The 13098-nt window shown below is 33.6% G+C and overlaps 1 protein-coding gene and 2 non-coding genes across 3 annotated transcripts; all 3 read left to right on the forward strand.

Annotated features, from left to right (window-relative positions):
• Positions 1 to 2998: 2998 nt before the first annotated feature.
• LOC106074837 (eukaryotic translation elongation factor 2) lies at positions 2999 to 10875 on the forward strand. The gene is made up of 14 exons (XM_056011286.1): positions 2999 to 3156; positions 3801 to 4015; positions 4138 to 4325; positions 4515 to 4723; positions 4828 to 5061; positions 5184 to 5297; positions 5382 to 5520; positions 8328 to 8523; positions 8672 to 8930; positions 9043 to 9294; positions 9384 to 9593; positions 9824 to 10006; positions 10205 to 10337; positions 10444 to 10875. The coding sequence occupies exons 1-14, from the start codon at positions 3154 to 3156 to the stop codon at positions 10635 to 10637; spliced, it is 2529 nt and encodes an 842-aa protein (XP_055867261.1). The 5' UTR covers positions 2999 to 3153; the 3' UTR covers positions 10638 to 10875.
• Positions 8166 to 8256, forward strand: LOC129924324 (small nucleolar SNORD12/SNORD106). The gene has a single exon (XR_008776307.1). It is a non-coding gene; the product is annotated as a small nucleolar SNORD12/SNORD106 (small nucleolar RNA).
• LOC129924325 (small nucleolar SNORD12/SNORD106) lies at positions 10048 to 10136 on the forward strand. The gene has a single exon (XR_008776308.1). It is a non-coding gene; the product is annotated as a small nucleolar SNORD12/SNORD106 (small nucleolar RNA).
• Positions 10876 to 13098: the final 2223 nt, after the last annotated feature.

Consider the following 13098-nt stretch of genomic DNA (forward strand, 5'->3'; position numbering starts at 1 on the left):
GAAGGGGTTCAATGAACCCTGGCCAACGACCATTTAGGGGCCCACACTCGATGGTGAGACGGATTAGCCCAATAGCGTGATGTGGTACGGTATATATAGTCTACCCTAACGGCTAAGGGCCCCGCACACGACGCTCGCCCAGGGCTTCGCGCACTGCTAAGGCTGCCCCTGCTGCTATATCGTCTGGTATGTGCACTGGAAAGTCTTTCGTGTTGTCTCGGGTTTATACCCTGAGACAGCTTCAATGCTGTTTGTTTTCCAACTGTATCGTCAAAAAAAGCATAGGCCTACTAATTACTTAACTTCACCAACAAGCTTCCCAAACATACAGACAACATGAAAGACTAAGAACAATGCATGATGTAAACAAGGAGCACATTGAAGAAGTTGATTATTACTGACGGAGAGTTATTCATCGCATAATGAATGTTAGTTTTAACATAATCATGCAACAACCTTTTGTTTTCCGGTCATCACAAAGAGTATCGTTTAGGTGACACAAGTAACTGCGACAATGTCTTAGCAGTACATAAATTCTTAAGAAAACAAAAAAAAACACAATCCTTTACCTCGACCCACAGATTCAAAACGATATAATAGACCTGTTGGGCAATGCAATGTTAGCAAAAATACTACACGAGATCCAATCAGCGATATTTTTCTTATCATGGTTGACAGCACAAAAAGAGAATTATAAGTTGAATAAATTTGCATTTTTTCTGACAATGTTTTTTGAACTTCGATGACGAACTACCCAAAGAATTTGCAATCAGAGAGTCATTTGTAGGTTTTCATATTTGTGAGAACCAGAAGTCTGCAGGATTGACTGAACAAACATTCTTAAGAAATAAAATATCACCATCTTTCTTTAAATAACTTACGATGCCACTTAAGGCAATGATGGTTTTCCAATATGAGCGCACAGTACAATAGACTAAGATATTGTTTCAACAAAAGAAGTGGCTTGCTCATCATGTTCACTTTTCTAAACTGTACTTAAACATGGTCTTAAATGATTCTGTTAGCCGTGTTCATGAACTTGCATTGGAATGTCTTTTAGTATATGTACCGATACATACAAACTACTGGATTTCGTTGTCAAACAAAATATTTGTCATATGGGGGGGGGGGGGCATCAACATATTCTTGAACCCGGGCCCACGGGTACTTTGCTACGCCACTGATTTAAATACTTCAATATTTTAACAAAATGGCAAATGGAGCCGTTTTACATAGGCCTACAATTTTTAGAATCCAACTCAGGCCAGTCGTGTTCACAAGCAGTACACAAACTGTCAGTTAAATCTTTCACAGTAGAGCTAAACTGGCCATAAAAGAAAACGTAGGACTTTTTTCTTAGAACCTAATTCCTGGTCATTCTGGACTTCTGACGCGATTGGTCTCGGTGTAGGTCTAATAAGCCTAATACATTGTCTTAGACTCCGTAGATATAACGATGAATGCATCATTTCACTAAATACGACCTGTTGCGACCTTCTTATTTTGTAGCATTAACGCAGACAAAGGCCTCGTCCAACTGTGGTCTACTTAAGCTGACTTTTCGCTGCCTGCGCCTGTCTTAGACAAGAGATTTTCTTGAGATCTAAACAAAAATGTGATCCGCGACGTTTGGAAGAGTTCTCCAGCTGTCACTATCCGAATCCATTTTTATAACTACCACTAGCTGTTATCCTCTTTGCTAGTGAGGGCAAATTGACGTCTGAGTTGGTATAGTAGCGCTTACAGGAGCTGTAAGGGTAGAGTTACAATGTTATTTATTATTATGTATGGACGCTAAAAGATTTTATAATATTGCTGTAACTTAGCCAACAGTAAGCTCAAAGAACCTCAACGAAAGAAGCATATATAAACACTAGTTTAATACTATAACAACAGTAGTACGATAACAAATAGTCAACTAGAGTACTCAATAATAACAACACTTCTTTCTTGTTTACGTCCTAGGTCTAATTATCGACCATCTTTCTTTTATCGTGTCTATGTCCTGTGTCTCATGGTGCACAGTCTCGCACCTAATGACAGTGCGCAATGTAGGGTCATAACAATATTTACTGAAATTGCAAGCGCCCCTTTCGCCCCAGTGTGTACACATATCTATATAATGAGATTTGCATTTTTCTTCGAGTCAGAAGATCACTGAGAAGTGCAGTGTATATTTCACGTGGCTTATACTAGTCCCAGCTGCATCTTTCTTTCATCTGTCTTCAGATATCTCTTTGCTCTGTTATGCCGATCACCTTTCAGCTTACTAAAAAAAAAAAAGGTTGCCATTGGCATACGGTCGGAGCTTTCGAAAAATAAGTAGGCCCTCTATAGGCCTACTGCCCGCCATTATGGCATTCGCAAGAACATCGCTATTTGTAATGTTCATGATGGAGCGTAGACATCTTTGGTGAAAGAGTTCAATGAGTCTTTGTTGCTTTCTGTATATAGTACCCATATCTCGTATCCCTGAAGAAGTTGGGGCGTCTAATAGCACTACAGACCTTATCCAGACGGTTTTCAATTCTCGTAAAAGGAATGCGTCATTTGATATTGTACTTCCCAGATATTATGCAAAGTGGTCCATCGTATTCATTCATGGTCAATTTGGGGCGAACAGATTTATTTGGTGGCCTTTTAAATTTGAATTATGTTTTTCTTAGGTTTATTGTTAAATAATCATATTTGGAGACAGACAAGTACATCACGTTATCAAAAAATCCATCATTTTACAACTTTTTTTTTTTCAACCGGTTGAAATGGACGCTATACAGTACTGTAAAATAAATAGGCCTAATATAATAGCAAGTAGTTATAACAAAGAAAAAAGATGCACGAAATGTGAAATTTGTTGTTAAAGTATACCGGCGTTTTCGGAAGCTATTTCGGCATTTTATAAGATAAAATGTGATCATTGTAAATTGTTTATTCTGAGGCATTGATCTTGGTTAAACTTTAAAATTATTTTTAGTCTTACTTGGCCGGGACCTCATTATTATTAGATGATTGTGAAACTTCCGCTTTTATGTACGAAACCAACATTTCGCATGTTAAATTATCACGTGACTCACTACGTTCTTTTTCCTGCGAGTCCCACTGATAGGACACCACTATTTTGTAGAGAGGTTGTCCATCTAGACTCAATTAAAAATGGTAAGTCTCATCCATGAATATTTTAATATTTAATATCTTGAGAATAGATTTATTTATCAAATGATCAAATATTACGTATATATTTGTTGTGGGAATAAATAATATTTTCAATTTCATTTGATCAAATATTACCATTCTGTCGACGTCACCATAATGTATAATGTCTAGAATTTTTTTTTTATAAAATGTAATCGAACATTCAAAAATATCTCCATAATATTAGAGTTTAATATTGTTGTGCTATTAAACACAAGAACCGTAAAGATTATTCATTGATGTACACTTCCGAGGTATAAAAAAATATCTAAAACTAAAACTCAGCCTAAAATTGTAAAATAAAGTTCTAAGATTTAAAGAGACGAGTTGACCTGATGTAGATTTATATATCTATAGATCTATATATAGTTTCAAAACATGGTGCAATATTTGAGCTTACTTTAGTTAAATTTTTAAATCTAGAATTAATCTAGATAGACTATATCAATTTGTATTTCACACCTAAAATTCCTAGGCTAAATTATCTGTATTTGTCTAGATCTAGCCTAGGCCTTACACATTTCTCCACTCAGTATTAAAGGTTTAGAGTTTAGTCTAGATTTTGATGGATCATACTTCTGTCTGATAAAATTATTGTTTTATTTAAGGTGAACTTCACGGTAGACCAGATTCGGAACATTATGGACAATAAAAGGAATATCAGGAACATGTCTGTGATCGCTCATGTCGATCATGGCAAGTCCACCCTGACCGATTCACTTGTCAGTAAAGCTGGTATCATTGCATCAGCCAAAGCAGGTGAAACTCGTTTCACAGATACTAGGAAAGATGAACAGGAACGATGTATTACTATCAAGTCAACGTAAGCTCTATTCTATTCTCTTGCTTTTTAACATTTTTCATATTTTATTCTTTAATATTAGACTAGGCTTAGATCTACTTTATTTTGAAAGTCTAAAATCAATAATTGAAATTTGTTTTCAGAGCAATCTCTCTTTTCTATGAACTGGAGAAAGATGACATGAAATATATCAAGCAAGAATTTGACCCAGAAAACACCCACTTTTTGATTAATCTGATTGACTCTCCTGGGCATGTTGACTTTTCCTCTGAGGTCACTGCTGCATTGCGTGTAACTGATGGAGCCTTGGTCGTTGTAGACTGTGTATCTGGTAAGGGACCATTTCATTTAGTTTATTATGAAAAGATTTATGGTTGGACAACTTATTTGTTAAAAAAAACAAACTGAAACCATAAACTAAAACTCGAGCATTTTTTTTCTCAAATTGCTATGAATCAATGTACCTGTTAATATGCATAAAAGTTGCATTCATTGTAATGAAAGCATTTTTATTCTTTAGGTGTATGTGTACAGACTGAAACTGTTCTTAGACAAGCCATTGCGGAAAGAATCCGCCCAGTTCTGTTCATGAATAAAATGGATTTGGCTTTGTTAACTTTGCAGCTTGAGGCTGAGGATCTTTACCAAACATTTCAAAGGATCATTGAGAATGTCAATGTTATTGTTGGTACCTATGGTGAGGACGATGGTCCTATGGGAAACATTCAGGTAAATGTTCTCTCTTCTTCCTTTTTAAAATTTTTCTAATGCTTAGTAATAGCAGTACTAAATCTTACATTTTGATAATTAACTGACCTAAAATTTATTTTTAGGTTGATCCTAAAAATGGAACAGTTGGCTTTGGTTCTGGACTGCACGGATGGGCCTTTACTTTGAAGGACTTTGCCAAGATGTATGTAGGCAAATTTAAAATTGATGAAGCATCTTTAATGAAACGACTTTGGGGAAACCAGTTTTATAACAACAAAGACAAGAAATGGTACAAAGAACAAACTGAAGGTTCTGTCAGAGGATTTACCAACTACATTCTTAAGCCCATTTATGAGGTATTTTAATTTTCAAGATTACTTGCATTCGGACAAAATTATTTACTTTTACTTGCATTCAGACAAAATTATTTAATTACATTATTTAAAAAAAGTTTATTAATGAATTGTTATCTCTCTAGATCTTCAATACTTGCATGACAAAAAGTAAAGAGGATGCTGTTACTCTAGTTGAAAAACTGGGAGTCAAACTCACTGCTGAAGAAAAAGAAAGTGAAGGAAAACCATTGTTGAAGGTATACATTTTTTATATAAAAAAATAATAGTTAATAAAAAAAAAGTGACCTATTTAAGACAATTTTTGATTTTTTTTTTCTAAGACTGTCATGCGTAAATGGCTACCAGCTGGGGATGCTATGCTTCAGATGATAGTAATTCATTTGCCATCACCAGTCACTGCCCAGAAATACAGAGCTGAGCTTCTCTATGAAGGTCCTTTTGATGATGAGTGCTGCACAGGTGTGTATACATAAGCTTTATCTGTTTTCTTGTATTTATTAGTTATTGTTGGTATAATTTATATTATGCTTACCTACTAAATTCAGTTTGCAAATCCATGCATGGGCTTAAACCTGGATGGCTGGACATGGTTCTTGAAAACTGATTTTCCTATAAATTTGACATTTTATGTACATCTTTGGGGAAAAATTTACAAGCTATTTGGGAAAAAAAGTGACCATAATAATTTGTTAAAAAAAAAATTAAACTGGCTAGAGACAATCATCTTGAATAGATTATGCGGGGTAATTTTTTTTCTTCCCCAAATTTAACATACATAAGCAGAATTATTGCTCTATAAGCTGAATCGCGGATGAAAGTCTTTTAAAAATGTAAGCTAGTTTTCAATCTCATTGCTATATCAATGATGACATACAAGAGCCTATTTCATGACAATCATTGATTATTAATGATAGGACTGAGATACAGCAATGATTATACCTAGTGCATGTTCTAGTCTCCTTCACTTTTTCAGAGTACTTTTTCTTTTTAGTTGCATTTTATTCTAATGACAAGCTGCTTTACATAGTAGGACTGAGATAGATAGTAAAGCATACCACACTGCTTCAATTAATTATGAGTTATATTTTAAGAAAAATGGTATGGTTGACTAAATAGTCCAGTTAAGGAAAGGAGGGATGTTGTGCAGCCAAATTTATGTTCTATTTCAAAGAATTTAACCATATGTCCAAAAAATTCTGTTTCATGATGTAATAATAAATAAGATTCTCTAAGACTTTAAAGTGTATAAATCAAACATGAGACAAAACTCACTGGCAAATTTCACCCTTCCGTTAATAACCTTGAAAAATTAAAATTTTCAGTCTAAGGTTCTAGCCACAGAAACAGATAACAGATTACTTTTACTTTTTTAAGGTTCTAGCATTTATTTGATATAACTTCCAATGTTTTACTTTATGTACATAAGACAGTGATGACATTCTTTTTTCCCCATCTTATCGAAATATGAAGATATTCTTGCATTGTCAAGCCATTGTGTCTGAGTCTTAATTTTCCTCAGTATTTTTTTTTAGCTTTGGCACTTGTAAAAAAAAATGTTAGCTTGATAGTGTAAAAGACCATCAGTGTCATTTAAGCTATTTGGATCATTTTATTGCTAATTTTAAATATCAATGAAACAACCAAAAGTATTAATTTTCAATTATCAATTTAGGGAATTAGTTGGCTATGTAAAAAAATTTTTTGCATGATTGAAAGTAATTTTTGAGTTATTTTATTTTTGACTGCATTTAATGACTATAGGAAGTTATGTAAATTTATAATATGTATGTAATGTATGCATGGCTAGTAAAATCTGATATAGCTTAATGTGTGAAAGCTTTCAGTTAGTCTGAGAATTGGTTATATAATATATATAAAAATGATGAAACCCTTGTGTTACTGTGATTTCATCCCCCCCCCCCTTTTTTTTTTTTTTCTACTATATCAATGATGAGTCTATCAAGAGCCTAATATTTCATGATATTATATGATTATTAATGATAGGGCTGAGATATAGTAGCATGGAAATATACAAAAGTAATTCTGTTTGACCTGTTTTTATTGTTCTTGTATTTTACTCTTGTAACACTTTAAACTGTTATCTCAGTCGTAGATAAAAATGCCTTTTAGTATTATGAATTCATTTGAATTCCTTTACCAAATTAACTATAGTTACTGTTTACTACTTAAATTATAAAATGTCTTAAGTAAAATACAAAAAGGTTTAACATTAGCTCTTTTTAGCTTGGAAAGCATGAAGTAATCATTTTAAACCAATAGTCTAGACCTATGCTAGTAGGGATTGATGCCTTCAAGCATTAGAAGCATTATTGCAACTGTTTTAGAAAGGTTGAAACGTTAGAAAGCTTTATCAAAGTTCTCTTTGAAATTATACTTGTGTACACTTTAATTTAAAAAATTTCATGTGTTCTTACGACTATGATGACATTATTTTTTCCCCGTCTTATCGAGATGTGAAGATAAAATTGACTTCAAGCCAATTTTTGTCTGAGTCTAGAGCACATGCAACTATATTTGTTAATGTTGCCAATCATTCTTCATCAAAGTTTTTATATGTAATCAAACATGCCTACCGTCCCACATTACGCAAAACCCTCCAGCAAAATCATCAAAAAAAAGCTCACGTTCCGCCAATTAGTATTAAGTAGTTTTATTTATTACGTGCAATATGGCTGCCAGATGTAAGTTAACGCATTTATGTTCCACTTTGGGGCCCAAAATTCCACATTTTCAACTTGATCGAGTGTTCCACATTCTGGGTATTGGAGGTAGGGATGTCTGTATTTATTTTACACTTTAAGCTGTTATCTTGATCTTAGATAAAACGCCTTTTAGTATTATAATCTCATTTGAATTCCTTTACCAAATTAACTATAGTTACTGTTTACTACTTCAATCTAATTAAAAAATCAGTCTTGCGTAAAATAATACAAAAAGGTTAACATAGCTTTTTTCAGTTTTTATTTTAAACCAATAGTCTAGACCTACTGCAACTTGTTTTAAAAAGGTTGAAATGTTTGAAAGCTTTTTTTATCATAATTCTTTTACCTTGTGTACACTTTTATTTAAAAAATTTCATGTGTTCTTACGACTATGATGACAATATTTTTTCCCCGTCTTATCGAGATGTGAAGATAAAATTGACTTTAAGCCAATTTTGTCTGAGTCTAGAGCACATGCTACTACTTTTGTTAATCTTGCCGCTTATTCTTCCTTATTAAATTTTTTATCTGTATTTATTACAGCCATCAAAGCATGTGATCCCAAAGGTCCTCTTATGATGTACATTTCAAAAATGGTACCGACAAGTGACAAAGGTCGCTTTTATGCTTTTGGACGTGTTTTCTCTGGTATTGTTGCTACTGGTCAGAAAGTTAGAATAATGGGACCCAATTATTTGCCTGGCAAAAAGGAAGATTTGTACGAAAAGACAATTCAGAGGTAAATTTTCATGTATGAAAACTTTAGATATTCAATCACTAAAATAAATAGGTGTAGTTAAAATTAAATTTTTTGTCATGTTGATGAGCATAAAGCATTGCTAAGCCATTGTTTTAAAATGATTGGCATGCAAATTTTTTTTTTTCAGAACTATTTTGATGATGGGCCGTTACACTGAGTCCATTGAAGATGTTCCTTGTGGTAACATTTGTGGTCTTGTTGGTGTGGATCAGTTCTTAGTGAAAACAGGCACTATTTCAACTCATAAAGATGCCCATAACATGCGTGTCATGAAATTCAGTGTCAGCCCTGTTGTTCGTGTGGCTGTTGAATGCAAAAATCCTTCTGAGTTGCCTAAGCTTGTTGAGGGGCTTAAAAGATTGGCCAAGTCAGATCCTATGGTTCAAGTAAGATTTTTTTAATTTTTTTTTTAAAGAAAATTTTATTGTAAAACATTTTAGCATGTAGTGATTTTATACCAGTAACCTTAAAGACTTAGTCTTTGACTTCTTTCAACAGTGCATTATTGAAGAGTCTGGCGAACACATTATTGCTGGTGCTGGTGAACTTCATTTAGAGATCTGCTTAAAAGATTTAGAAGAGGATCATGCTGGCATTCCTATTAAAGTATCAGAACCTGTTGTTTCTTACAGAGAAACTGTCAGTGCTGAATCAGAAATCATGTGTTTGGCCAAATCTCCTAATAAACACAATAGGCTTTTTATGAAAGCTGCACCATTACCAGAAGGCTGTGCTGAAGCTATCGACAAGGTAATTATAAGAGATACATTAAATAAACTTGTAAGACACATATATTGCTGTATTATCATTGCTAAAGGCAATTTACTATTTGTATTTAGGGAGATGTTGCTCCCAGACAAGAAGTCAAAGAACGTGCCCGTTTCTTGAGTGAAAAATTTGACTTTGATGTTACTGAGGCTAGAAAGATCTGGTGTTTTGGTCCTGAAGGTACTGGTCCTAATCTCCTTATTGACTGCACCAAGGCTGTTCAATATTTGAATGAAATCAAGGACAGTGTTGTAGCTGGTTTCCAATGGGCAACCAAAGAAGTATGTGTTCGTTTTTTTTTTTTTTTTTTTTTAAACTTTTTTGTTTACAATATTTAGCATACTTTTGACATGATGACTTTTTTTTTCCCCGTCTTATCGATATTTGAAGAGGAAAATATTCTTAAGCCAAATTAACTGATTCTAAATAAAAGTATGCTTTAAAATCTTTTAATTTCTTTTCCTGCATTGAAAAAAATTGTTTAAAACTTTTTTTCCTTATTGATTGACAGGGTGTACTTTGTGAAGAGAACATGAGAGGCTGCAGATTTAATCTGTATGATGTGACACTACATGCTGATGCTATTCACCGTGGTGGTGGTCAGATTATCCCCACAGCAAGAAGAGTTTTGTATGCAGCTGCACTGACAGCTGAGCCAAGGCTACTTGAACCAGTATACTTGGTCGAGATTCAGGTATTTATTTTGTAAAATAAAATCTTTTTTGTTCTAAGAATACTTTTGATAGTGATGATTTTTTTTTCCCCGTCATATCGATGTATGAAGAAAAAGCCATATAAAAAGCCATTTTAACTGAATCAAAAGTATGTACAATTAATTAAAATTACTAAATGATATACCACATTGTACTTATTTATTTTATTTCCCTTTTAGTGTCCTGATCAAGCTGTTGGTGGTATTTTCGGAGTACTTAACAGAAGACGTGGAGTGGTCTTTGATAACCAGCAAATTGGAAATACACCACAGATCACTGTAAAAGCCCACATGCCTGTAAATGAATCTTTTGGTAAGAGAATTTTATATGAATATATTGTTTTTTTTTTCTGGTTATTTTTTTTTTTTTTTTAATGATTGAAGTAAGGTGGAATAAATAAGTTACTTTTCTTTAACAGGATTTACTGCAGATCTGCGCTCTAATACAGGAGGCCAAGCCTTCCCACAGTGTGTCTTTGATCATTGGCAGATTTTGCCAGGTGACCCTAAGGACCCAGCCACCAAACCAGGCCAAATTGTTATTGCCTCAAGAAAGCGTAAAGGGTTGAAAGAGGGCATCCCACCACTTGACAACTTCCTTGACAAATTGTAATAGTGATTGCAACATAATTTGTACATTTTCTGTCTAGTTTACCAGCTTTTGTGACATTTCCTGGGTCAGGGTTAAAACCAATTTTAATGGTCCATAAGAAATCTGCTTTGGTTTGAACAGTTTAAGTTCATTGTTACTAGTCCTGAAGTGATATGACAAGTAACACTAAATGATTAAAATATTTTGAATCTGAATACGAATTATTCTATTCGATGGTCAATAAACCTCCTAAATTAAACTTGTCTTGTTTTATTTGTTTTTTTTTTTTTTAAGTACCGGTACTTGTGCAATAAATGTATTTTATCAGAGCTCTACCTACAGGCATCCTTGAAGATGCAACGCTTAAAGCAAAAAAGTTTGGGAATTGGTAGTGCTACAATAAAAATGCACTAAAAAAAAAATTTTTAGTGAGAAATTAATATATACGTTTTGCAGAAGTAGAAAGGAGCTCTGTATGGGGTATTTTGCATTTTTTAAATATTAAAGGTAATTTTTAGCTTCAAACCCGCTAAAAGGGGTTTAAACTCAAAACTCTTTTGGCTACGTAGCTACGCTGTGGTTTGCACGCTGGACTGTTTCGGATTTATCGAGGGTTCAAATCCTGCCCGCTCCCGTCGTCCTGCGGGAGGTTTGGACTAGGAAGTAAACATCAACTCTGAAGGAACATCCAAATTATGTAAAACATTTTACAAAACAAACAGATTCTGATGAATGGATAGTCATATATTGAAGAGGGTGTTTTATCGTTACGGTAATTTCAAAGGAGTTTTAAAATCAAAATCTCCCTTACCTATGCTCTTGGAATATGGGGAGTGTCGTTTGCATTATTTTTGTTTTAATGAAGAGTGGGATTTAACTAAAAATCCCTTGGTAGGTGGTTTTAAACTCAAAACCCCCCTTGGCTGCGTTGGGGCAAGTGATGGTTTAGTGTTAAAATCTCACCTAAAATAGAATCAAAGCAAAAAATCATTGCGTATATTCTCTGAACCAGCGATTTTAATTTGGAAAACTGGAATTCGACAAGCCTTTTGAACAACTCTATTTTAGAATATTTAGAAAAAATTGAGTTTGTTTGGAGTTCAATTAATTTAGGCTGCAAGTTTAGTCTCACTATTTTACCGTACACACTAAAAGGTATGCTGAAAATATTTAGGCCTACATCTTTTTCAACAGCTTAGAAGTCTTTTTAAATCTCCTTTTAAATTCACCATCTTCATATCATAAATCTGTCTTGTTTCACATCAGCCAGTGGCCCTACAGTCATGTAACGAGACAAGTCATTTTAACTAGATGATTTGTAAATAAAAAGTTGTTTGAAACTTTATTAAATTGATTTTTGTTTTTGTGCCGTGAATCTTAATATCAATTACTCATGTAACAGAGATCTGTCTAAATGCGAAATCTGAGAGCCAAGGATAAATCTTCAAATATTACGAGATCCGCAAACCAATTTTATTATATACATGGAACGCATGCAGCTTGATAATCTTCAGTAACAGAACATTTTTCTGATAAATAATACCACTTATGCAGTATTGTTCTTATCTTATATATTAAAGACGTTACTTCAAAAAAAAAAAAAAAAAAAGATAATTACGTCCTACGAATTTCATGTGTCAATCTAATCATAGGCCTAAGTCGTTGGTTTTCCTGGCTGATTCAGGCAACCTATTCCATTCTCTAATGACACTAGAGAAGAAGGAGCACTTGTACGAGTATGTTCTAGCGTATGGAATTCGAAATGTGCTTGTGTCTTTTTGAGTAGGCCCTATTTCATTAAGTTTTGTTTTTCTATTTGTAAGTTATGATTTAGTGTTTTGTGTATTAGGGCCTATATAGCTACTTTAGTTTTTATTTTTCTCTCCTGAATTCTCTAAGATTAGTGATTTTACTAAAGGTGTTACTCTAATCAAATTGGAATGTTATAACTCTCACTGTTTTCTTTTTCTTGAGTACACTCGTCTAGTCTAGAACTTACAGTTACTCATCTTTGAAGTCGACTGTGATGGACAATGTTATTTATAGATTCTAAGGACTTGGAAAACTTGAATCATATATTGTTGAACAAAGTCTTTATTACTTTTAGCAATGCAGATCAATAGAACTTGTATATGTATCGACTGTCTGAGCACTATAACATTTGTTGAAAGGATTTTGCTGGCCTAATAAATCTAATTTGTTTGGGAGATCTTCAGATTTTTTGTTTTCTTTCGTCATTGGTCACGAATTCATAATAGTGTTTGGTTTAGAAGAGAAGTTTCAGGATATAGTGCTTATGAACGACATGGCTTTATTGCAAATGAGACAGGCTTAAAATTGTTTGTAGCAATTATACTTGAATGTTTCAACACATATTCAAAACTTTTTTCCATTATGTATGAATTTATTTTAAATTTATATTGTAACACATGTGGCAGGCCGACTTAGCCGTCTACGTTTGTCCTAGGTAATGATTTTTTTG

This window comes from Biomphalaria glabrata, chromosome 1 (assembly GCF_947242115.1).
Source record: "Biomphalaria glabrata chromosome 1, xgBioGlab47.1, whole genome shotgun sequence".
Classification (NCBI taxonomy): Eukaryota; Metazoa; Mollusca; class Gastropoda; family Planorbidae; genus Biomphalaria; species Biomphalaria glabrata.